At 37.0% G+C, this 25,599-nt stretch overlaps 1 protein-coding gene, 1 long non-coding RNA gene and 1 pseudogene across 3 annotated transcripts in view; 1 reads left to right on the forward strand and 2 right to left on the reverse strand.

Annotated features, from left to right (window-relative positions):
• Positions 1–5,620: 5,620 nt before the first annotated feature.
• Positions 5,621–25,599, forward strand: part of LOC146458991 (uncharacterized) — a 66,169-nt gene continuing 46,190 nt past the window's right edge. The window contains exon 1 of the long non-coding RNA XR_014858047.1: positions 5,621–6,462. This is a non-coding gene — a long non-coding RNA (uncharacterized LOC146458991). The remainder of the gene's footprint in view (positions 6,463–25,599) is intronic.
• LOC146458992 (ATP synthase subunit gamma, mitochondrial-like) lies at positions 11,995–20,392 on the reverse strand. Its single transcript, XM_085089886.1, has 6 exons — positions 20,238–20,392; positions 17,515–17,730; positions 15,744–15,879; positions 14,668–14,738; positions 12,546–12,701; positions 11,995–12,175 (listed from the first exon to the last, which is right to left on the reverse strand). The coding sequence occupies exons 1-6, from the start codon at positions 20,341–20,343 to the stop codon at positions 12,072–12,074; spliced, it is 789 nt and encodes a 262-aa protein (XP_084946012.1). The 5' UTR covers positions 20,344–20,392; the 3' UTR covers positions 11,995–12,071.
• The window catches only part of LOC146458993 (NCK-interacting protein with SH3 domain-like), a 59,277-nt pseudogene continuing 54,751 nt past the window's right edge, over positions 21,074–25,599 (reverse strand). Inside the window, exons 9-12 of the transcript XR_014858046.1 lie at positions 25,191–25,271; positions 23,029–23,157; positions 22,140–22,236; positions 21,074–22,007 (exon numbers count right to left, since the gene is read on the reverse strand). The product of XR_014858046.1 is annotated as an NCK-interacting protein with SH3 domain-like (transcript). The remainder of the gene's footprint in view (positions 22,008–22,139; positions 22,237–23,028; positions 23,158–25,190; positions 25,272–25,599) is intronic.

A 25,599-nucleotide genomic window follows, 5' to 3' on the forward strand; every position in this document is an offset into this window, starting at 1 on the left:
GGAACATTCCTACAATGAAAACAGGTAATTTATTTTAATAATTTTCTTCATTCACTGGTACTTTGCCAGTTCCATTTTTATAATTCTTTATTTAACATTATCTATTAGTCTCAGCTTATATGAATAAACAGTTTTTTATCATAATAATGCAGTATGGATGCTCTGATTGATACTCAAAATAAATCATTTGTTTGAAATAATATTGTTTGTTCAAACCTTCTTAAAACTGAGTGAAACACTTCCACTTTCTTCTCGGTGAAGGCATTCAGGTACAATTTGATGTTGTCCACCAGGGGTTGGTTCTCAGCTGCATGGTACAGAATGTCGGATAACTGACATAGGGTTGCTTTGTCATAATTTCTTCTTTTAAAAGTGATAAAAACGAGCGCCATGCGAAAGGTTGCCGCCAGCCACTTGTCAAAATCACCACCTCTGAAAATTGTACAATAAAAGTAAAACACCAGTGGCAATACTTCATCAAACAGGTGAAGAAGGAGCATGTATTCTGTATCCTTGCAAGTTTGACCAAATTGCTGGAGAACAGCATCACGGATGATTGTCCATCCACCAAACGCAGCAGTTGTTAATGTGTTGATTCTGTGTGGCTTAGGTTTCTTTGGGAGCACCTGTTGAAATAAATGTAAATGTATATGTGTTAAGTTGATATGACAACTTTTCATAAAATTAAATCTGCATTTACTTCTCATTCTGAAGTTTAGAACAATCAAGAAGATAAATCCCTGTGTATGTGAAAACATTTAACTGGAATAAACATTTACAAAGCCTTAACCTTTACCTTTTGTAAGCTGTGGTTACATTTGTGGTACATGTAGGTCTGGGACTATACATATACCTACCCTGAAGTTGGTTAACTTGTTTTTGTATTTAACAATCAAATAAATGTGAGCATTATAAATAATCTTTATTTACATTTATAGTTTACATTTATTTTATACTTAAACCACTACATGTATACAAAATCTATTTTAAATCAATATTATTTATTATAACTACCTTGTTTCTTCCAAACAGCTTCTTGTAGAGCTTTTCAAAAACTGGTCTGAACAGCAACACTGTTGACTCCTCTGCATTCAGTGACACATGGAATGGTCCTTGCCAGGGAACTAAAGAAGGTACTGAACTGGTTGGCTCTTTTACAGGATCCCACTTTATGTTTATGCAATGTGTAAAAGAACAGCCTGTTACAATATATAGGTGGTTTGGTTTTTAAATATTTAACCCTCTTACTGTCAATTCAACAAACCTCTGCAATAATCTTCTTGTTGTATTTCCAAGTTGGAATGTTTCCTGACAATATCACAACAAAATGTCGCAGGTAGTTTTTTAGCTCAGGGGCCTCGCTAAGTAGGTGAGAAAGAGCTGCACGATAGTTCGCCACACTTTTGAGACTCCGTTGGAACTCATCTAGTAACCAAGTTGTCCTCAGTAGTTCCAAGTCGTGTCTGGCTTCATCTGAATATACTCTAGAAATTGCATAACAAGATGCTACATTATGTTCCTCTGGGTATTAGTTTACACAAGTGGTCCAGGAGTTGAAGTTTTTAAAAGTGTGCAAGTGTTCATGGAACATGATTTAAAATTTTTAAGGCCCTGGAAAGATTTTGGCAATGTTCATGAGCTTTGTAGGATTTGAACAGGTTTGAATTTGTACTGAGAATAAACATTGCAGACTCATAGATTCTCTTATATGACTGGCATTACAATGTAACAGAATTTGTATAATACCATTTCATCTGCATGATCCAGCAAGTGTATAAATATGTTAGGTCGAGTTCGTGGCCTTGTTAAATGTTTTTCAAGCTGAAAATCACTAAAATATTGAAATGAGGTTGGAGGGGACTGGAAAAGAGTGAGTTGCCATGGGAACCGAATTTTTTATAGCCGTAGGTGTATTGCCTTTAGAACTATAAGCCTGCCAGTTTTCAATGGTCTCTGCTGTAAATTGGCTGAGATAGCTCTATTTATATACTTGATGTTATATTAAGTTGAGAATGTGACGTCATCAATCATCTCATTTACATATTTTACACATTTTTCAAACTTAAATATCTCCGGAACCAATGCAGATATTTAGAAACGGTAAACGGCGTTTTTAATCTTTCCTAGAATTCTGTGATAAACCTTAAAATATAAGAGGTGAAAATTTGATCATAGTAGCACTTTAAGTCCATTGTATTAAAATCTTTGCTAAGAAAACAACTTGATTAACAGTTTTTTGTTTCCAACCTTAGGTTTTCACAGCTTTGCCTCATGTTGCTCATATCCACTCTTCTGTGCTCTATGGGCAGGGTGCTTAAATAACTCGAAGCAAAGAATTCTCATAATGTGAAATCAAAGTACTCCAAGACTGATTGAACATCTACTCCTCCTCTGCATTGCTTTACCACGCCACTCTTCATGGTGATTGGGACCCTTCTGTGGAGTTTAGTCAAGTCAGATGGCGTGGATACTGCTGGTATTGTTTCCTGTACATCCAATAAACCTGTGCACATATGCCAGGCAGTACTTGTTTGGCTTCTTGTGGGCTGGAGAATTGTGTGGATGAAGTGGATATCATCTTCAATCAGGAGCAAGAACTGCTTTTTCTAAGAACATTTTTAAAACTTGTTATAATATACTCACCACAGGATATCAAAGGCTAAGTAATCTGACTACTTCTTAACTCAAGGGATGTGATGCAATATACCATTATTTCCTTGATGGAAAAAGCCCATGTTAAAGAAAGAAGTAGGAAAAAGCTCCTTCTTTTCCATTTTGGTATATTGCATTATGATTATGTTGCAACAGTTGTTATTCCACTAAATCCAGTCATTGCACGAACTCATACATGTAGCCAACCCCCACCTGAAAAGTGATAGCCAATGTATGGGTCTTGATTATGGTGCAAGGGTTGCACTGTGCTTGTTTTCTACACTAGACCACAATGTCAGTAAAGTTAAAGGCACTTAAAAACTTTTCAAAGAATAATACCGGAAGGTATTGTGTTAGCTTTTACATTTGAGGGCTGTCACAAAATGTTCAATCATGCAGTCATGGCATTCAGGTTTATACACAAGTAACCGACTTGCTAGTTGTGAGTCACCTGTTACATCAAGAGCTCTAACCTTGAAGAATAAGTTGTTTTTGAATAATTTTAAAGATTAGTGAAACCAAACATTTTCAATGATAGAAAAAGCACAGCAAGCTGTTCTTACTTCGGTAGCTTGGAGGATTTTTTTCTTAACCTCTTTCCTGTTGGCCTCAGCTAATGCCTTTTCATAGTTCCGGAGAGTCTTTGGGTGACAGCTAAATCCCAGGACCATTCCAGACATCAGTGAACTGTAACTTGCACCACACATTTTCAGGTTCAAACCATTGGCTTTTTGCATAGGACATATTTTCTGCCAATAAGATTCCATGCTTAATACAATCTCTGTTCACAAGTTCACAATAATAATATTTATTGTTAAATTGCATTCTATAATATTATAATTTATTATAATTGTTAATATAATAATATTATAGAATGCTCGACCTCATTCAAAAGCACCCACCCCCTCTCCCCACCTTTTAATAATAAACTTAATTGAATATCTCATCTCAGGAATTTTTTTTTTTTTTTTTTCACTTGTTTTTATTCTAATAGCTGAAGCTCCTGGAAATGTGAAGATATTTTTTGCTTTTTAAACATGATGTTGCCTGAAGTACAATAAGCTTGTGTTCACTTAATTTTCTTATCGCTGTAGAAGGAGAAATACCTGATTTCGATAAAAACTCAGACTGTGCATTATTGCCACAGTTATAACTCTCTGTAGCTCCTCTCGCTTTGCTGTTGCCTTTTCTTTGGATTCATTGAGGATGGCACTGTAAATCTCCTGGAACAAACCCTGTGCATTCTTTTCACAAAAATCTTCCATTTCTTTAGGGCTGTACAGGTGATGGCCTCCCTTTGAATAATGCGTAGTCAGGGCCTTATGAAAGCTGTGCACCAATTCACTGAATGCAGGTTTTCCTGGAAATTATTATGGCTGTCTTATTGGCATGACATACTATTAAGCATGTAACTTGAAAATGCTGGGAGTAAATTACGTGTGGAACCAATATGTAAAATGAAACCATTCATCTATGATAAATTTAATTTTCAAGGTGCCGGTGTCACTGTGGCACAATTTTTTTTCCTGTTACCTTGACCAACTGGTCGTTTTAAGAATCATGGAAGGGGAAAACTCAACTTCTTATTAATTTTATTTAGTTTTTGTGTATCAGTACAATACTTCTTTGTAAAGAAAAAACATATGTTTGAGGCAAAGTTCACTTACTGATAGCCATGATTTTCTCTGTTAGTGTTTTTTTGTCAGCTTTGAGCTCATCAATGTTCTTTTGAAGACCGATGTTCTTCTGTTTCATATCTGCAAATGTTGGGGGTATCCATTGCCATGTTATTTATTGATTTTGTTTATGTGTATTTTTACGAAGTAACCCTTTTTCGTATAATAAGAAAATGATGTAAGTACAAATAAAAACTCGGTTTGTTTTTACACCATTTTCAATAAGTAAGTTGCAGCTTTAATTTCAAATGTTGCAATTGCAAACTTCACATGAAAATAAAACATGTTAAAAAGACAAAATTTAATGTTAAAAACACACCTTTGATTTGGTTATTAAAGTGTGAATTATTTTCTTTTAGTTCTTGGTTTTTCTTTTCCAGTTAACTTCTTCAGTAGTTCTTCCCAGTCTGGTGAAGTCTCTGGGGCGATCTTTGTACTAGGCTCTGCTTCATTTCCGTCACAGGAGCGTTGTCGCTAATAATAGTAATAAGACCAATAAAAGACTTCTCAAGTCGAATTGCTATCTCTTTAACACCTTTAACAACTAAAACTTTGAGGTGTATTCAAGTACACAAGTTGTTAAATTACCTTTCTCGGTGAAACGTAAGACTTGTTGCCAGTAATCCTCTCGTCGCTGTCAGTGTGTCTTAAATGTTTTTCGCAGAGTTTATCAGACCCTATTACAGAACCAACTGACTCGAAAACTGGGAACAAACGCTTTGGACAGCTGGTCAGCCTTCCAGAGCACTGGTCCTCTTCGGAACGCTTTGGAAAGCAGCACAGGTACCCTATCTTTTGCTTTTCGCCCTGGAGGTGTCTCACACACAAGCACACTCCTTCTTGCAAACCATATTTTTCGCAGTCTATTTTGCGGAGACGGGAAATTTTCCCCCAACAGTTAACGGGGCTGTCAAAGTTGTTTTCCTTCGTTCGCAAACTTCTCGGAGCCTTCACACAAATTATTTTCTACATAAAGCTACCAACAACAACAAGTTTGCGTCTCGTCGAGGACCTCGTCGACCGGTATTTTTTTTTTTTTCCACCAGCCCTTTAAACACAGTCCTTGGCAGACGGCTGCCAAAAAAGGCGGGAAAGTTGCCTGATCAGTCCTTGGACGTAAAACATGGCGACGAAACCAATAATGACAACAACATCAACAAGCTTCTCTTCTGGTCCCCAGCTACGTGGGAAGTACGTGGAAAAATGCGATTCGTCGTCCGCCATTTTGAAATTGTAACGGCCGAAATCGTAACGGCCACTATTTTAGTGAGCATGCGCAGTAGTTTTTCTGTGCTGCCACAGCTGCAGCCGCCATCTTGGATCGAAATGAACCAATAAGAAAGAAGCAGCACAATTTACTGTTTCCTCAGCAGTCCGGATGTCCGCCATTTTGGATCAAAATGAACCAATCAGGAGAGAGAAGCAGAATGAACTGCTTCCTCTGCAGTACGCTTGTCCGCCATTTTCGATCGAAATGAACCAATCAAAAAAGAGCATCAAAAATGAGCTGTTTCCTCAGTAGTACGTATGACCACCATTTTGAATTGAACAGCATTTTAAAATGAACCAATGACGAGAGAGGAGCAGAATTTGGATCCTGACAGTAAGAAGCTTCTCAAATGTATTGAAAGTGACTGAAACTGACAGGATCAAAAAGACGGCAATAAGTAAGGTGCCGTTAGTTAGTTAGTAGGCTCGTGTTTTAATATAAAGATGATTTTAGTCTCGTGCAAAGAAATGCCTAGTTTATCTTAATGTCAGAGTTAAGTTTTTACGGAGCACAAACTTATTATTACTTGGAGGTTTTAAATTAAGTCCTAAAACACAGAGCGAATTCATATGTAAAAGCAACTGAGCTATTTGGTCATTCAGTTTTCATCCTTTCACTCAGGTTTATCCTTATGCCATTTTGTTTTGGTGAGGCTTATTGTCAGTTTTGATGAGTCACATCTCGTTTGAGACTAAGAAAATTAGTACAAACCTGTTCCAAAGATGGAGTTTTAATATTTTGTGAAAAACACTTTAATTGGTATATAAATGCTACCACCCTTTGAATTCATTTGTGTTATGAGTGCACGCCTGGTAGGTTATCTCGGTCGTTTTTCTTTTTTCTTTTTTTCCTTTTTCACTTTAGGTCTGGTCATTATTCAGCTATTGCTAAGTAGAGGATTATACTGTAGGTACGAAAAACCTTAAAAGAAGGTGTGCTCGTTTCCTTCAAATGCTGTTTGCTCTGTGTTTTTTGTTAATTAGAGGTATATAAAGATGTAACTTGTACAGAGTATACTATTGTATCCACATGTGACACGGATCTAAACCGTGAAACAAAGAAAACTAAGTATTTTAAAGAAAATCAAAACGAGTTTATTGCTTTTAGAGCATAATTTGTATCTCATTTTTTAAAGCATTCACTATTTTTGCTCTTTTAAAAGGTGTCACTACTGAACATTATACAGCAAATCTAGCCATAATACTGTTTGTAAATATTGTAAAAATCATTGAAATGTGAATTAGATCAATAAGTATAGAATTAAATATGAGATTGTACTATGGAGTTTGTGTTGTTTTTATTAATTGCCAGCTGATGGGTGGGGACATTTGTTATTATAGTTGATAATTTTGCTGCAAATGTCTTATTCTTTGCCTTTCCTGGAGTAGAAATTTGCATCGTGATCTGTTCACCCTTTTGAGTCTGTGGATGAAATCATCAAAGTGCGATCTGTTCAAGGATGATGCCTCCTTTTGCTACTGCGAATACATTCTACACAGCTCAGAATGGTTTGAGAAGCTCTGATTTCTTAATGACAGTGCCGACCTAATTCAAAGGTATTTTACTTGAGAGAAGATCTTAGCAAACAGCTATTGAAATCAATATAGAAAACTGAGGATCAACTTAAAGAAAAAGCCATACATAATTGCAAAGTTAAGAAAAAAAATTTTGGCCATCCTTTGTTTTTTCATCAAGCACACAATAAAGTGATGAGAGAACTTCAGAAGCAACATCAAAGGAGAAACCTTGAGTGTGTCTAGTGTTTCACCCTGGGTGGTTTTTGAGGGACAACTGACAAGGTTAAGACTTAATTATGTATTTCTTTTATTAACTTTGTGGCATGTTTGCTCAGATTATTTTGGGGCAGCTGAGTGAGGGATGGCGCATATGCGGGTTGAGTTTGTTCTTGGTTCTCGTCCAGCATATGTACAGCATAACAAACAGCACAACAGGAGAGCACAGTGTAGTAACTTTTGTTTGAATGGCTGCACTTTAAGATTTTATCCACAGACTCAAAATCAAGAACCACCTCGTACAGCATAATCAACAGCACCACAGGAAAGTACTGCTCAGTAGCTTTCATTTGAATGGTCACACTTTAGGATTTTATCGACAGACTCAAAAGTTAGTCTAGCTCAAAGCCAATGACTTTGTACAGCATAACAAACAGCACTACAAGAAAGTATTGCTCAGTAGCTTTCATTTGAATGGCCACACTTTAGGATTTCATCCACAGACTCAAAAGTTAGAACCACCTTGTACTGCATAATAAACAGCACCACAGGAAAGTTCTGCGCAGTAACTTTCATTTGAATGGCTGCACTTTAAGATTTTATCCACTGACTCAAAAGTTAGAACCACCTTGTACAGCATAATGAACAGCACCACAGGAAAGTACTGCTCAGTAGCTTTCATTTCAATGGTCCCACTTTAAGATTTCATCCACAGACTCAAAATTTAAAACCACCTTGTACAGCATAACAAACAGCACCATGGGAAAGTACTGCTCAGTAGCTTTCATTTCAATGGTCCCACTTTAAGATTTCATCCACAGACTCAAAATTTAGACCACCTTGTACAGCATAACAAACAGCACCATGGGAAAGTACTGCTCAGTAGCTTTCATTTCAATGGTCACACTTTAGGATTTCATCCACAGACTCAAAACTTAGAACCACCTTGTACAGTCTAATAAACAGCACCACAGGAAAGAACTGCTCAGTAGCTTTCATTTGAATGGTCACACTTTGTGGTTGCATCCACAGACTCAACTTAGAACCACCCCACCAGGATTGTCCTTCACATGCCAAGAAAAAAGGGACTTTTGGGGGGTTATGTCATGGACTGTGATAAGAACCGTGATAAGAAGCACAGCATCTTGCACCAAAAGCAAATAGCCGGGCCCGGCAATCTGACAAAAGCTGCAAGATAATGTATAGTTATTACACGGTTCAAATCCTATTCTTGCAACGATAAAAAGAGAGGCTATACTGTCAGCAGACGCACTGAAATGAGCCATACCAAGCCTAAACTAAATGCCACAAACGGCATAAGAACGACAGTCGCTAAACGGAAACGTAACAACAAGAGGTCAAAATGACCTTTGAGATCAATTACAACACATGCGACAGTTAAACACATGGCTTTGTTCAGTGTCTATCGCGCAAATCCTCCAAATCATAGATGGCATTTAAAAAGAAGAAAATCCAGCGCTAAAAGAAAATTTTACCGGGAGCACCGCTCTTTTCATAGAGAAAAGGGTGTTCTTTGGAAAACATAACCCGTGAGGGCAAAACTCTTATTTAGGCTAAACACGCACATGAGAGTCGCGTAGGCCTGTCAACCCCATTATGCCATGAGGATCAAAAAGACGGCAATAAATAAGGTGCCTTTAGTTACCAGGCTCGTGTTTTAATATAAAGATGATTTTAGTCTAGTGCAAAGAAATGCTTAGTTTATCTTAATGTCAGAGTTAAGTTTTTACGGAGCACAAACTTATTACGTAGGTTTTAAATTAAGTCCTAAAACACAGAGCGAGTTCATATGTAAAAGCAACTGAGCTATTTGATCATAAAGTTTGCATCGTTTTACTCAGGTTTATCCTTATGCCATTTTGTTTTGGTGAGGCTTATTCTCAGTTTTGATGAGTCACATCACGTTTGAGACTGAGAAAATCAGTACAAACCTGTTCCAAAGATGGAGTTTTAATATTTTGTGAAAAACACTTGATATATAAATGCTACCACCCTTCGAATTCATTTGTGTTATGAGTGCACGCCTGGTAGGTTATCTCGGTCGTTTTTCTTTTTCCTTTTTTTTTTATCACTTTAGGTCTAGTAATTATTCAGCTATTGCTTAGTAGAGGATTATAGGTATGAAAAACATTCAAAGAAGGTGTGCTCGTTTCTTTCGTATGCTGTTTGCTCTGTGTTTTTTGAAGTCTAATTTTTGTTAATTAGAGGTATATCAAGATGTAACATGTACAGAGTATACTATTGCATTCATGTGTGACACGGATCTAAACCGTGAAACAAACAAGACTTAGTATTGTAAACAAAATCAAAACGAGTTTATTGCTTTTAGAGCATCATTTGTATCTCATTTTTTAAAGCATTCACTATTTTTTGCTGTTTTAAAAGGTGTCACTACTGAACATTATACGGCAAATCTAGCCATAATACTGTTTGTAAATATTTTAAAAATCATTGAAATGCTTATATACGAATGTAAATTAGATCAATAAGTATAGAATTAAATATGAGATTGAATTGTGGAGTTTGTGTTGTTTTTATTTATTAATAACATTGCCAGGTGATGGGTGGGGACATTTGTTACTATGGTCGATAATTTTACTCCACAGTGTTTTATTCCTTTTTCTTTCCTGGAGTAGAAATTTGCATCGTGATCTGTTCGACTTTTTGAGTCTGTGGATGAAATCGTCAAAGTGCGACCTGTTAAAGGATGATCTCTCCTTTTGTTTGCTACTGCGAATACATTCTACACATCTCAGAATGGTTTGAGAAGCTCTGGTTAGGGGAAGTATCATGGGGTTTTTGATATCTTTTGTTGAAAATGATGGAGTAAGACCTTCAATCAGCTGCCAAATAATTCTAGAATGACTAGAGGAAAGAAATCAACTCAATTCTTGAAAGGAACAAGTCGTGATCTGTTCTAGCGCGTTTTGAAAACAAAAATGTGAGAAACTTGAAAAACATCAGCCTAACATTTTTCCATATTTAATCCATACCGACCTACTCAGTCTCTGGTCAGAGGCACTAATAGACAGTTGTATTGCACTGGGGTGATAATTTATAACAAACTTGACAATTATTTCGTTGTTTCTGCTGACAGACATTTTCGGGTTTTGAAATGACAGCAAATTTGCATGATACTTCCCCTTTATTGAAATCAATAAAGAAAACTGACGGTTAACTTGAAGAAAAAGCCATTTTGATACATAATTGCAAAGTTAAGAAAAAAAATCTCAGCCATCCTTTGTTTTGTGATCAAGCACACAATAAAGTGATGAGAGCACTTCAGAAGCAACATCAAAGGAGAAACCTCGAGTGTGTCTGGTGTTTCACCCTGGGTGGTTTTTGAGGGACAACACAAGGTTAAGACTTAATTATGTATTTCTTTTATTAACTTTGTGGCATGTTTGCTCAGATTATTTTGGGGCAGCTGAATGAGGGATGGCGCATATGTGGGTTGAGTTTGTTCTTGGTTCTCGTCCAGCGTATGTTATGTATAGCATAACAAACAGCACAACAGGAGAGCACTGCCCAGTAACTTTCATTTGAATGGCTGCAGTTTAAGATTTTATCCACAGACTCAAAAGCAAAAACCACCCTGTACAGTATAATAAACAGCACCACAGGAAGTAACTGCTCAGTAGCTTTCATTTGAATGGTCACACTTTAGGATTTTATCCAGACTCAAAACCAAGAACCACCTTATGCAACATAATAAACAGCACCACGGGAAAGTTCCGCTCATTAGATTTCATTTGAATGGTCACACTTTAGGATTACATCCACACACTCAAAACTTAGAACCACCACACCAGGACTGGCCTTTTCATGCAAAGAAAAAAAGGGACTTTGGGGGGTTATGTCATGGACTGTTGGACTTTTCTTGGGTTTTGCCATTTTATACAAAAAGAAAAGGGACTTTTGGGGGTTATGTCCTGGACCTTTTTGTGTTCAGGTTTAGAAGGGGAAAGCCAAGGTTTTTGGAGTCTAATAATTTGGCGTCATTCCTACCTCCCCAGTATTAATATAGCTGAGTACCCACCTACCTCCCCTCCCCTTCGCTAGAAGCTGTAACACAGGCTTTGGTACAAAGTTGATGAAGAGTGTGTCATAAAGTACTCTACCCCTGGGGGGCAACTCCCAATATAAGCTATATTGGTAGGTGCAGAGCCAAAGGGTATGGTTTTTGAACTGTTTTGGACTGAAATATTGTATGGATTTTGACTATTTTGGTCTGGAAGTCAAAAAATGGGTACAGATTTGACAGAAACGAGTATGGATTTTATAGACAGGGTCTGAAAATGGATATGAAATTGTAAAAAAAGGGTATAAGGTACCATCTTTTGATGAATATTGGGCAGACTTGGTCACTAGCAAGGGTTTTTGCGTCGGTTGTAATTAAAATATGGGCTTTGTTATTGAAAAGAAATATGCACCATTTAACCTTTAAACCTTTAAAGTGACCAAGGGGACCAGATCTGGGCTGAGGGAATGTTAAAACAGGTTTACAAAGAAAAAAAGCCTACCAACTTGTCTTTTCTGATTTACTTTTTAGTTTTCTTCACAGATTTCTCTTTAGCCAGTTCTTTGATTCGACGTTTAGACTTTCATCTACATCATGATTACAAATTAAACACAAGGAAAATGTTCTCAAAGAATTGTTTATTTCCAACTGTTACCAACACTAATCAACACTAAGCTTCAATAAAAAGTTTAAACTGTCTAATCTAGAGCAGCAGCTCCTGAAATAATCTCAATCAACTCCTTCGTGATGACAGCTTGACGTGTTCGGTTGTATGTGAGTGTCAACTTGTCAATCATTTCACCTGTGGAAAAAAAACCACATGGTTTGAAGGAAGAGCTCATTCTTATTCCAAAATAAGACAACTTGAAACAAGGGCTATTACTGATTGTTACTCATAATATGTAATTTGTCTAGTGTTTATTTTACAAATGGTGGATTCGAAGCATCTCAAAGCCATATGCCCAGAAGAAAAACAAACGGATTTTCATTGCTTGTGACTTGTTTCTAAGTTTTTTAAAAATTCATAGTGATGGAACTGACTATAAGGCAACAGCTGAGGCGGCTGACCCATGTGCATGGGTTCAGAGCAGGGTGCTGTCTCATTTGCTTGACTAGGAAATAACTGCAAAGTTATAATTAGGCAGTCAAGGAGTATGATTGTAGTAACATACCAGCATTTTTGCTAGCACTGTCCATGGCTGTCATGCGTGAACTCTGCTCGTTGCAGGCGCCTTCCTTCATGCCGTAAAACAGAAGACTAGCAAGAGAAAACTCTGAGTAGCTCTGTATTACATCCGAATCAAGATCATCATACGTGCTGAGCATATCTGAAAGCAAAATTTCAAGATATTAGATGAATACACATCAGTTCAATGAAAAATGCAGTTTGGTTATGAAAAAGGAATACAATAATAACTCGATTTCTTGCCTCCGGTGCTAATTTACTTCCAGCAGCTGAGGGTAGGGTGCTTATAACATCTGAGAGGAGGCAATTATTATTACAGATGGGGTAAATTTGGGGATCAGGGATGACATAGTGGTAAGAGCACTTGCCTCCCACCATTGTAGCCCAGGTTCCATTCCATGACTCTGTGTCATATGTGGATTGAGTTTGTTCTTGGTTCTCATCCTTGCTCTGAGAGGTTTTTCTCTGGGTACTCCAGTTCCCCCCTCTTCACAAAAACCAACATTTCCAAATTCCAATTTTATCAGGATTATTGTGAATCACGATATCATGAGCCTCTGGCTTTGGAGATTGCACAAGCACTCCCCATATTATTGACAATTGCTTCACTTTACTTACTTTACTTATTTATTATTTTTGCCATTAACACTGGAGTGCATTAAAACACTTTGAAGAACAATAATAGAAATACAATACAAACAACTGTAAAAACATGAGTTCAGATAGTCAGAAAATTAACAAATCGAATGTGGTTTGGTGTTGTCTGTACTCTTATCGACAACGATATTCGTCATCACAGTGGTCAAAATGTTCAAATTTTGACCACTGTGATGACGAATATCGTTGTCGATAAGAGTGCAAACAACGCCAAACCACATTCGATTTGTTTTTTACCACAATATCAACGTCAAAGAAAATTTTTACAAAATAACCGTCAAAATTTCCGCGCGCTGATTGACGCGAGCAGCGTTGTCTAGACTCTTATCGACAACGGAAAATTAGCCAATCAGATTACGAGATTAGAAACAGTTGTGGTAAAACATTATTTTGCTTGTCTTTTCTAAAACACTGTCTTCAATATTACAAAACTTTCAGAATTCAAACAAAACAAAAATGGAAAACTAAATGACAATAGTTGATCCTGTGATTCCATTACTGCATGGGTCACGGTTATTACTGGATTAGAGATGGATATGAACAAAATGAAAATCAAAATCCAGAGAGAACGTACAATGTACAAGACAGAAGGTGTTTATAGGAATAGGAGCACTTGTTAACAAAACAACATTCAAGGGAAGTGGTCATAAGAAGGGGAATGCTTGTTGGAAGGTGGGTACTGAATTGAATTGTTACGGTATTCTTTTTTTAACTCAGCAGAAAGTAGCTCCCTTAATCCTTTACTTTAAGCATCAGCGATGACCAATATATTACTTCTCCAAGTACAACATTGCCATTTGATTAGACATTTACCGGTAAGTCAGTAGAATAAAGGAAATAATCATCAAAGATAAAATTCCTTGATTTTTTAGATAAAATCTTCCAACTAGTAACATAAGAAATATATGGAGGACTGTGAGTCCTGAGAATATAGATGATGATATTGTGCAGTTCCAGAAAATATCCATACTTCCCCCATGGAAGGTTTTTGTTTTGTACCCCTTTCCCCTCCCCTCCCACACACACACTACCCCAGAAAATTCTTGTTTAGCTTCACACTTTGCTTCTAAAATGTGACTTTTAACACCCCCCTTCCCCTAGTAATTTCTGATGACCTTCAATGGAGTGGGTATGGATTTTTTCTGTAACTGCACACTGGGGCTGAAAGGGTTAATTCTAACGCAGGCAAGTATGTAGTATTGCATGCTATGGATTTTTTTCTGTTACTGCACACTGGGGCTGAAAGGGTTAATTCTAACGCAGGCAAGTATGTAGTATTGCATGCTATGGATTTTTTTCTGTAACTGCACACTGGGGCTGAAAGGGTTAATTCTAAAGCCAGCAAGTATGTAGTATTGCATGCTATGGATTTTTTTCTGGAACTGCACACTGGGGCTGAAAGGGTTAATTCTGACACAGGCAAGTATGTAGTATTGTACTAAGAAACTGACCTCGTGAAGCGGCATTTAGGGTGTCAAATGAGAGAAGAGGCTTGGTTAGCGTCTTGTATGACACCACGGACCTACAGAAAAAATAACAAATCAACACATCTGTGGTTTCCAAGCACAATATATGCAGTGAATAAACATTTCATCTGCATGCATAGTGCATCATCTTACAACAGAAAAAGTCAAGGAAAGCTCAGCTGTAATGAACATGACAGAAGGCTGAAATTAGCACAACACAGAAACTCAAGGTTATATTGTACATGTATTGAGGGTTAAACTTCACATCTCATGCAACAATGTTCAGCCATATAAATTACTTTAACTTGCCTTTTTTTATATATATTTTATATTTTCCGCAATAATTATAAAGGAAGTTGACTGTAACTTGTTTTGATCATAGAGCAGTTTTCAATTGAGTGTTGTAAAACCAAAACCAAAGTAATTACTCTGGCCAATCGCAACAGATGTAAACAACACAATGAGCCAATCAGAATTCTAAGCAAATACATGTAATTGGCCCCAAATGTAGGAAAACGCATGCGGCAAAAACACAATTGGTTTTGGTTTGGATATTTCCCATTGGTTGAGAAAGTGGCTTGAGTTTTCTTAACCAATCACAGACCATAGCAATGCAAATGCAAAATTACTTTCCACACTGAATCGAAAACAGCTCTACATGTATGTTAAGAATTTGCATTATAGTGTTTTATCAACAAGAGCTCCTTTGTAGCTAGCACAACATGAACTGTGTATCTTATGTGTCTCTGTTTTAGCCTTGAGGCGAACTAGAGTAATACTGAGCAAAATTAAATACTGGAAGAGAGCTTGTTTAAGTAGTTGTTTTGTTGGTTTTTGACGACTAGATATAGGAATATCATTCCAGTAATGGCATCCAATAATAGGATTCAGATGCTGTAGGGAAGCAATTCGAGTGGCATAACTATGTTGCTCAGGTACTAGGGTCAGGGTGAAATTGGAAGGCTTTCCATCTTCATCATAAAAAAGTTGACAGCTATAAAATTTAATGACGTCAGGAAGCCTGTCGTCCTTGATGAACCTAAACATGAGTTTGACCTTACTTGAACCAGTTGTAGTACATCTCTCCCATGTCAAACTGAAATCCACTGTCTAAGATCTCCTGCGCTATAAATGTAGCTTCGCAAAACTGAGGTGGCTTTTTGCCAATTTCTGAAAAACTCATCAGCAAGTTGTCGGCTGTGAAAAAAAAAAAAATCAATCAATTTCTGTTGTTCTTAATAGGTTACAAAGACATGGGCAACAGTGCAACTCAATTTTACTGGCAATTTTATCAATTTTATTCCTAAGTACATGTGCAAGTTTGTATTCTGTATATACAAGCGTGAAGCAAAAACGTTACAACAATAGTTAAAATTTCCACTGCTTAGTTGGTTCACTGTAGGGTGCCAGTTTACAGACATTCTTTACTGGCTTTTGCCATGACATCTACATGTGATAAGACATTTACGTGATAAAATAAGTTGAATAACCATATAGACTTGATACTTCTGTGTCCAATCTGAGGACACAGAAGGGCCAATAAGAAATTGTAACTACTTGCTGTTTGCTTTCCTGAGGAGTCTTAGTTTTGAATGAGTAAGACTACAACTTTGTATTGAACCTAAATTAACGCCTATGTCGCAAATGGAGGTTGGGTGCCCAGGAGCCAGGGGCTGGTACCGCCAACCCAAACCCAGGTAGGCAGAACACCCCATAAGCCTGCCCTACCCACAACCTAGCCACCAGCCCCGCCCGCAACCCAGCCCCAACCCTGGCACCCGTCACACTGAGACTAGGAGCTCAGTGGAAAAATAATAAGTATATAAGACAACGAACTAACCCTAACCCTATCCAACCCCCAACAAATCCCAAACAATAACAAGGTAACACTACCGGGAGGGAAGGGAGGGAAAGAAAAGCCCCTGAAAACGCGATAAACTAGCCACGCCACGAAAAACGCTGAGTAGAGTAAATTTCCGAGCACGTGCAAAGGAGCACGCCTAAACTGCAAGAGAATACCGCTGGCCACGCAACTGCCTGCAGACCTGAACCAGGCCCCAACAGTAATGTAACAACAAAGGCCCAAACGCTAATGTGCCACCCATGCTCAAACTATACGCCAATAAACGCTAACGCCTCGCTACGCCACCAATAAGCAAACTTGCTCCAAGTCGTTAACTAAGTTAAATTACATTTAATCCCATATAAATCAGAATTGCTGTTTGCTGGAGGCCAGCTAGAAAGTTGGAACAACAGGTCCTGGTTGTTCAAAGAGCTAATAACTCTATCCATCTGATAAATCACTATCCAGCGGAAAAAATATATTTTAACTAATACATTTTCTCTGATGGATAGCAACTTAATCGCTGGATACAGTTATCCACTCTATGATCAATTAGTACCAGAGCTGTAAATAACACTCAGATATCAGCCAATATCTACTACAACTTACACAAACGTACTGTATCAGGCAAAATCCCAACTTTGATGAGAAATAACATCTAGTGAACCATGTTTAAATATCAGTGACCATATAGTTCTGTGGATTACTTAAAATTTTCCTTGACTTCATCCAAACAGTAAGAGATATGCCCTTCTTTCAAGCATTGTGCAGTCCTTCACAAACATACAGTACTTGTAGCCCTATCAAAATGCACTGGCCACCAGCAATTTTCTTACCTACAAAAGATTATTTGCCACTTCGTTCATCCTTAGGACTTAGAGCAGTAATTAAATCTTTCTGGTTATTACCACACTTTAGACATTTTGAAAGGGCTAACTTACAAGACCAAAAAAAAAACACACAAAAAAACAATTATTGGTTATGCCTACCATGCGTCCTCTGAAAGAGTTGTCTGGAATTTTCTCCACATGCTACAATCTTGGTGTTTTCTCCTTCTTTTTCTGCCAATGTAGCTTTCACAGCTTTGACCAAGTTAGAGTGGATTCCACTGCACAAACCACGATCAGATGACAACACTACTATCAAGTTGTTTGGTTGTGTTTTTTCTGCCTCACTTGGCTTGATCTCTACCTTCTCAGACAAAGCTAAAGAGAACAAAAAAGTGAGTAGGTGATGGGGTGTTACAGATCAAAGGCTCCTGTGAGCCAACTCGTGAATGCAGATGACACATAGTAATTGCAATTTAGACGGCTACGGAAACTTCCTCAAAAGCTAAAAGAAATTATATCTTTGCCCGATTATGTAACGAAAAATGACCATTCTTGTACTATTAAAATGATTGTCAAATTATTCTGTACAGATTGAATAAGCCGATTATTCTGATGCGCCGATTAAAAAATATCAGGTGTTTTTTTTATTCAAAGTTTATAGGAGCACGCCATGTGCAGCTACGTCATGCAAATTCGTGTGATAGTCCGCGGCTACTGGATTTCGCGATCGGGCTAGTGGATTCTAACCATCACTTGCCCGATGGGCAAGTGAAGTTTTTTTGGGAATTAAAATTACAAAATTACTGTAGGGCAAGCCGATCTCACAAAGGGAAATATGTTCAACAAAGTATCGCATTACGATTCATGCCCGACATAAATGCGTGAAATTTTTCCTTTGGAGTTCAGTCCACGCAATCCTCAAGTAAAAATAATGAACTATGACAAGCTCTTGCTAAATAAGAATTATTTATCGACCGCGTCCTTTTGCTTTCCCATAAATTACCAGTTGTAAATTTCGAAAATGAAACATTTTTTCCCTTTGCAACCTCTATGTAAGCTGACAAGATCTTAAAAGTGTTCATTTCAGCAGAAATTTGCATAATTTTGTTTACGACGTCAATGATGCGTGACATGGCACGTTCCGCTTTCGCGTGAAAACTGACAAATTAAATTATTTTTTAATTAAATTATTTTTAAATTAAATTATTTTTAATTCTTGAAAGAAACCGCACTTCGTAGAAAAAAACGAAAAAATCCTATAACTTTGCTCAGATTCAACGAAAAATCCCCATTCTTACACTAAAATGATTGTCAAATTATTCTCTACAGAGTGAATGAGAGAATTCTGACGCGTCGTGAAACAAATTTTCACGTTTTTTTTTTTTCACTAATTGAGTTTACGACCCCGGACTTTCTGAAAAACTGAAAAAACTTGAAACTTTGCTCAGATTGAACGAAAAATCGCCATTCTTGCACTAAATGATCGTCAAATTATTCTCTACATATTGAATAAGAATTTCCTGATGCGCCATGAACAACAAATGTTCGCGTGTTTTTTTCCACTAATTGAATTTAAAACTCATTCACTGCGCACGCCCGAAAGTTAACGACAAAACCGACTGATCGACTGATCGACTGATCGACCAAGTCGAGAGTCAGCTATCGCTATAACTCGTTCATTGCGCATGCGCGCATTCACGAGTTAAAAATTGGGTTATAAAACAAAAGCTATCTTTTGGGAAGCCTTGCCTCATCTATCGATCAATAAACTTGACCAATGAAGTTTAACAAGAGGTTCAACCACTTCTCTAGCATTCGTCTTACATCAGACATGTAAAAAGCACCACTCTCTGATTGAAGTAAAAGAGGTCCTTATTTAATTATTTTTATACTACTACACTGTACATTCTAATTGTTTTTTGCTAAACAGTAAAACAAAAAAGGTTGTTGAATGTTACATCAATAACAATAACATGCGGACCCTCAAGTTCAAGATTCAACCAACCAATACTCTTTTCACTGCCGCTAATCACTGCTGCAGACCTCTAAGAAAACAAATTTCAAGTTTGTGTGCTGTGATGGATGATTTGGATCCACATTGTCAGTTGCTGATGTTTTGGGGGTCAGCCGGTTGTCACTGTATTTACAATTGACAGCAGTAAAACATGCAAATCATCAGTTGCATTTGACGTTCAGAGTCCACATGTTATTGACAGGCACAGTAAGAAAACAAAAATAATTATGGCTGTGCACTTAGACTAAACAAGAAGAAATGCTTCTACTTTTATATGCTTGACTAGTACAACGTAGAGAAACAAAGATTAAACAGTGCTGGTGTGTAGCACTATGTAATGGGCCCTTTGCAGCTAACAGTTACATATGGTACAAAATCCATCATGCTGTGATGCAAGCTACACACTACGGCATCCAAAACAAAGAAAATTCAAATTTGACTGGATGAAGTCGCTTTGTTTTGGATGTTCCATTGTATAGCTTGCGTCCCAGCAAGGTGGATTATGTACCATGTGACCATTAGCTGCAAAGGGCCCATTATGCTGGGGAAAGTAACTTTAAACATTTAAGTCTTTGGGGTTGTTTCCATATTGTTTCTGAAACATCAGAAAAAATTGGGGGTAACCATACATTTTTCCAGAGATAATAAAGCTTCAAAATGGAAAAAAATGCTACATATTGCTTTGTATTTTACAGTTTTTTTGAATTATTGTTGCTTAATTGTCTCTGAAGAATGCGTGGATTCCAATAGCCCTTGCTAAAATCTGCTTTTCCCGTATGGTACGTCATAAACCGCGCAAAAATAGTGCTGTATTAGTAGGCACCATACTTAAAGATCCTCATTTTTAAAATTAGGACTAGATTCTTACTATTTCCCCCATTAAAGACTTCAGTTTGAAGAGGGTTCATATTTGCTGCTACTTGACAACTAACTTCACTGTGACCACACACTTTGCCTTCAAAGCAAGTTATCATAAAATGTGTGGCCTTTCATGGTATCTCAAGTGGCTTCCTCCAACAGGAATTTTATTCCATGTGGCATTATATAGAGTAACCATCTTCAGGCCGAGCTGTGGGGATGTGAAGGAAAGAACAATATCAACTGTGTGGAAGTTGACATCATTTTAATAAGAGGTTCAACAATAGATGGAAGTCTTAGGACCATACATATATTAATATTTTATTCACAGTGCAAATAAGAAATTCTAATACAGTCAAAATATTAATTGCACATCTCCAGTGTTCTCTCCTTTTTGTTATTTTTCATAACAAGCGTTTCCTTGCAGCATGGGGAGAGCTGATGAAATATTGTGGGGGAGGGGGGGGGCTAATTAAAAGCTTCAAGAAAAAGTCAACAGGGCCATAATGAACTTAGATGGCTGTATGGCTATTGCAAACTATTTTTAGGGGTAAGGGGGTGAGGGGTAATCTGAAAAATGGAATTCCAAGGTGGGGAGGGGGGGGGGGGCAAATAGTAAAGATTACTGTTGGATAAATAAAATTCCAGCAACCTCCAGTTTTTTAGTATTAATTTTCTTGAACAATGAGTTTGTCTTGTTCACTCTCCTTATCTTCCTCATTGCTGATTCTATTGAGACAAACTAACAGTTCTCTAGCTTGATGTTTGCACTCACTGTAATTAGAATTCAGCAATATTAGGTGCAGTAATGAAATATATTCAGTCCTCATCAGATCAGCTAGACTAGCTGTGGACAAAAAAGAGAAAACATGTTATATTGAAGGCATCCACCAATTAAAAGGTTTTACCTGGGGCATAATGTATATTAAATCATTCCAGATAAAACAAAGGACGTAACAGAAAAGAATGAAAAGTGTTTAAACGAGAAAATAAAAACCTTACAATACATCTCACTTCTTGTATACACTGGGTATACCCCTAAACTATAGCTTAATTTGCAGATCTCAGCACATAGTTTCTTGTCAAATGGTGACTTGGTCTTCAAAATGTAAGTAAGAGGAAAAAGTTACCAAAAATGGAGGGGTGGTTGATCAAGGAGGAGGGTAAGATTTTATGCTTCCATTGTGCTTCACACTATTGAGCCATTGAAGCAAACAAATATACACCCCTTAATAAAAATAAACCAGCTTTCTAGGCACTTGAGTAGCTTTCATTTTATATGATATCGATAAACTTTATTTTGTATTTCTCACAAAATCTCACTAAAGTTTTAATTTTTAGTTTTTTTCTTATGCAATCATATTTTCATGGAATTGTGGTTGCTTACAAGATGTTAAAAACAATGAAAAATTATAATGCCGTCCCCTTAAAAAGTGGTCACGATTGTTTATGAGAGGTGGCCATTTACAAGAGGTTACAATATTATTATAAGGCTTTGACTGGGAAACATTATTTTGGTGTCTTGGACAGGTGGTTACTTATGGGAGGTGGTCGCACATGGAGGTTTGACAGCACTGTATAATGATTTTGTATAATGGCTAACTCACCCCTGCCCCAGGTGAAAGATCAGTTAATTGACGCAAGACAATCTCGATCAATATCATCATGTCTGATGTGTAGAAAAAATTGGACGTGTCTCTAGAAGAAAAGATATCCGTGAAAAACTTCAGCACAGAGTCAGAGCATGCTCTGGGATACTGAAACATCGCTGTAGGGTCCTCTGTGAAATGAATGAAAATCTGTTAGCCAGGAAAAAGACAATGAATCTGACAGAAAAGTGAATGAAGAGAAAAACAAACTAGAAAAACAAACGTATACTAAAGCTAAAAGTCAGACATTTGATTACACCAACCTTCTCTATTGATAAGAAGCATGACTTTTTCACTCAGTATTTTGGCAACTCTACGAGAAGCTAACATGCACCCTCATCACAATATTACTCTGAAAATCTGTCAACAAAAACAGTATGTACAGAGAACATTAAAACAGCTAACCTAAAGGAATAATCTTAGATCATTACCAACTAGGTTTACAGATTACTGAACTAAATGAACTACTGTCAGTGGTGAAATATCTGAAATAATTTTGCCAATTATTCCATTTCATTGGCGGCAATGGTTAAGACTGTGCACTGCACTGCATTTAATAATATTTTGCTTCTAATATTTGTTGAATATATACTTTTAACTTATTCTTTGAATTGTAAAGTGCTTTAGAATATTTTATGTACATTTAAGACATTTAAGCACTAAAAAATTATTTTATTATTATTTGTAATTTGAAGGAAAGTGTTTATTAAAGTAGACAATATTGAAACCCCCCATCCCCTCCCACAAAAGAGATTGGAAATCCCAGCGAGGCCCTCAAAGGCTAAAATATTTAAAGGAAAGTATGAGGGTAAATTGGAATTTCCAAAGGGGTGGGGGTGGGGGCGTGGAAAGGACATTATAATATGTTATGAACATTCAAGCACTAAAGAAATTATTTTATATTATTTATATTGAAGGAAAGTGTTTATTGAAAGAAGTCAATATTGACACCCCCCACCCTCTCCCACAAAAGGGATTGGAAATCCCAGGGAGGCCCTCAAAGGCTAAAATATTTAAGGGAAAGTATGAAGGTAAATTGGAATTTTCAAAGGGGTGGGGGTGGGGGCAGGGAAAGGACATTTTTTGGAACTACTCAATATCACATACATTCTGGGTCTACGGCGTTAAATGGCAGGTTTTTTATATTCATACCCACAAAGTGTTGGTTGAATGCAAGGATGAGAGGAACAAATGTGTCCACCAGTTGTTCACCTTTATCGTCATCTGCTGCGCTTTCAATGGATTCAACGAGAAAATCCACAAATGAATGATCAATCTGATCTGTTTACAGAACCGACAAAAAAAAAAAAGAAAATACTTATTAGTTTTGTTCGATTGACTGTGTTTCAGAATAAGAATAAGCAGCGTAGTTGTTAGATTACTCTTTTTAAGTAACTTTGGGAAGACATTTCTGCAAACTTTTTCTGACACATAATTACGATGATTTATTCAAAAAGGACAGTGCCTACTTATACAGAAAAATTTTGCACGGTTTATGACTATGCGGGAAAAGGAGATCTTAGCAAGGGCTATTGGAATCCACATAGAAAATTGGGGGTAACCATGAATTTTTTAGAGATTATTAAGCAACAATATTATTTTAAAAAGCCATAAAATACAAAATTAGCAATGTACTGTATGGCATTTTTTTCCAATTTGAAGCTTTAATTCTTATCTCTGAAAAATGCATGGTTACCGCCAAGTTTCATTTTGGATACCAAGAGCACTTGCTGAGTTCTTGACTAGTTTCTCTGCTTAGTTTTAAACAGCGCAAAAATATCGCTGTATTAGTAAGCACCACCCATAGGAAACCCGAGTATCTCCAGATGCGTAAAACGTATGCGCAGTACCAAAAGTAGGCACCGTCCTTAAAGAGCAACTATGTCACTACCAACCAGTAACTCTTAACACCTCTTATAGGGGATTTCTTTTGATCCCTGTATGTATTCCTATTCCAGAATAGGATCAATGGCATACTCTTTGTTCACAGAGGTCTCAAATATGCATAGCCGACAGGCTGTAGTGCATTTTAGATCCCTTTATTGTTTTAGCTAATAGATTCACTGGCTTTTTTTTATGTGGACTTCAATTCCTTCAAGAAATGTTGCCCCCATGTTTGATCTGTTGCTTTACGTTTCGTTTGAAATAAAAGCCTATGATAATTGGCAAGATTTCTGTTTTATCACAAAATTAAGTGCAAAGCAGTGGATAAAACATTTGAGCAACGCTTCCCGAGCTAAAACAACAAAAAGCTATCTCAAATTATGCACTAAAGGTTGGTTATGTAACAAACCTTTCAATAATGATACGTCAAGTACTGTACTTTAAATATTATAACTGCTGACAGGCTCCTTCAACTTATTCTTCATTAATCCACTTAACCCTTTCCCGTCCGAGGGAAATGGCGAATTTTTCTAAATCGCTAACTATGAACTGGGAGACCACATGTGATATACCATTTAAAAGGTATTTTCTGGGGTGTGCTATAAATCACACCAACAGAGATGGAGGAGGTCACATATTAGAGTGAGAAAAGTCCAAAACGAAAGAAGAAAAACATTGAAAATTTTCTTATTCGTTGTACATACTGGGTATCCCCCTAAACTATAGCTTATTTAATGTACAGCTCTCAGTGCTTTGCTTGTTGTAAGATATCAACTGGACCCTTAAAGTACAAAGGAAAAAAAATCCAAAAGTTTGAGGGGTGGTAAATCAAGTCTCATATAGGAGGGGGGCATGATTTTAAGCCTTCAATTTATAGATCTTTCAAAGATCTTTTGGTTGTGCAAATTGCACACAAATTGACCAAATACTGAGCTCATAATTGCATCTTGTGCCATATGGCACTCTTGGGCGGGAAAGGGTTAAGAACAGTGCCTCGGCAGATACAGATGATTGTATTTTTTTCAGCTTCTCACTATGTGGGAAAACCAGACCTTAGCAAGGCCTATTGAAATCTAAAAAGAAAACAGTAGCCGTGCATCTTTCAAAAACAACAAAATACATTGTTGTGACTGTATTTAAAATGCTTTTTAGAAAATTATGAGATATTCTAAAAAGAATGTAAATCAATTTTTCTCCAAATTGAAGCTCAATAATTGTTATCTCTGAAAAATGCATGAAAACCTCCAATTTTCTTTTTGGATTCCAACAATCTTTGCTAAGATATGTTTGTTCTACATAGTAATAAACTGTGCAAAAACATCTTTGTTTTAGTAAGCAACAACCTCAAGAAACCTGAAGACAACCTCAATGTATAATTCAATACTTTGATCAGCAAACTATGTATATGACACTACAAAAGACTGTCTTACCATACAGAGTAAATGGAACAGATTCTCCAGTTGAAAATACCATAGTCAACAACAGAGCACAGCGGCACTGCATCACAGGATCTGTTATATTAAGCATCGCACACAGTGAAACCTGAGTGTTACTGGGGTTAATCAATATTATTCACAAGCTACTGATGGTTTGCATGTGATGTCATGTTGGTGTACAAGAACAATAAGATTTTTTTTTCGGGGGGGGGGGGGTGGGGGAGTTATCTTCCTTTATTTTCTACACCAACATGGCGGCAATGCAAACCACCTATTGCTGGCCCAATGGGTATGGCTATTGAGCTGTTTTGGTTTGAAATTTAGTCATAGGTTTTGCAATTTTGAACTGAAAATGATCTCTTCTAATTGAAGGGCTGGGAGCACACCTGACCTAATGACATTT

Source organism: Pavona decussata, unplaced genomic scaffold (assembly GCF_977016875.1).
Source record: "Pavona decussata unplaced genomic scaffold, jaPavDecu1.1 SCAFFOLD_223, whole genome shotgun sequence".
NCBI classification, from domain to species: Eukaryota; Metazoa; Cnidaria; class Anthozoa; order Scleractinia; family Agariciidae; genus Pavona; species Pavona decussata.

Excerpts from the sequence above, each read along its gene's own strand:
- LOC146458992 (XM_085089886.1), bottom strand. The coding sequence starts at position 20,343 with ATGATAACTTGCTTTGAAGGCAAAGTGTGTGGTCACAGTGAAGTTAGT. Across the intron at positions 15,880-17,514 it reads ACTCTTTCAGAGGACGCATG|CCGACAACTTGCTGATGAGT; the intron begins GTAGGCATAACC and ends TTTTTTTCACAG. Across the intron at positions 12,176-12,545 it reads CAGTGCTAGCAAAAATGCTG|GTGAAATGATTGACAAGTTG; the intron begins GTATGTTACTAC and ends TTTTTTCCACAG.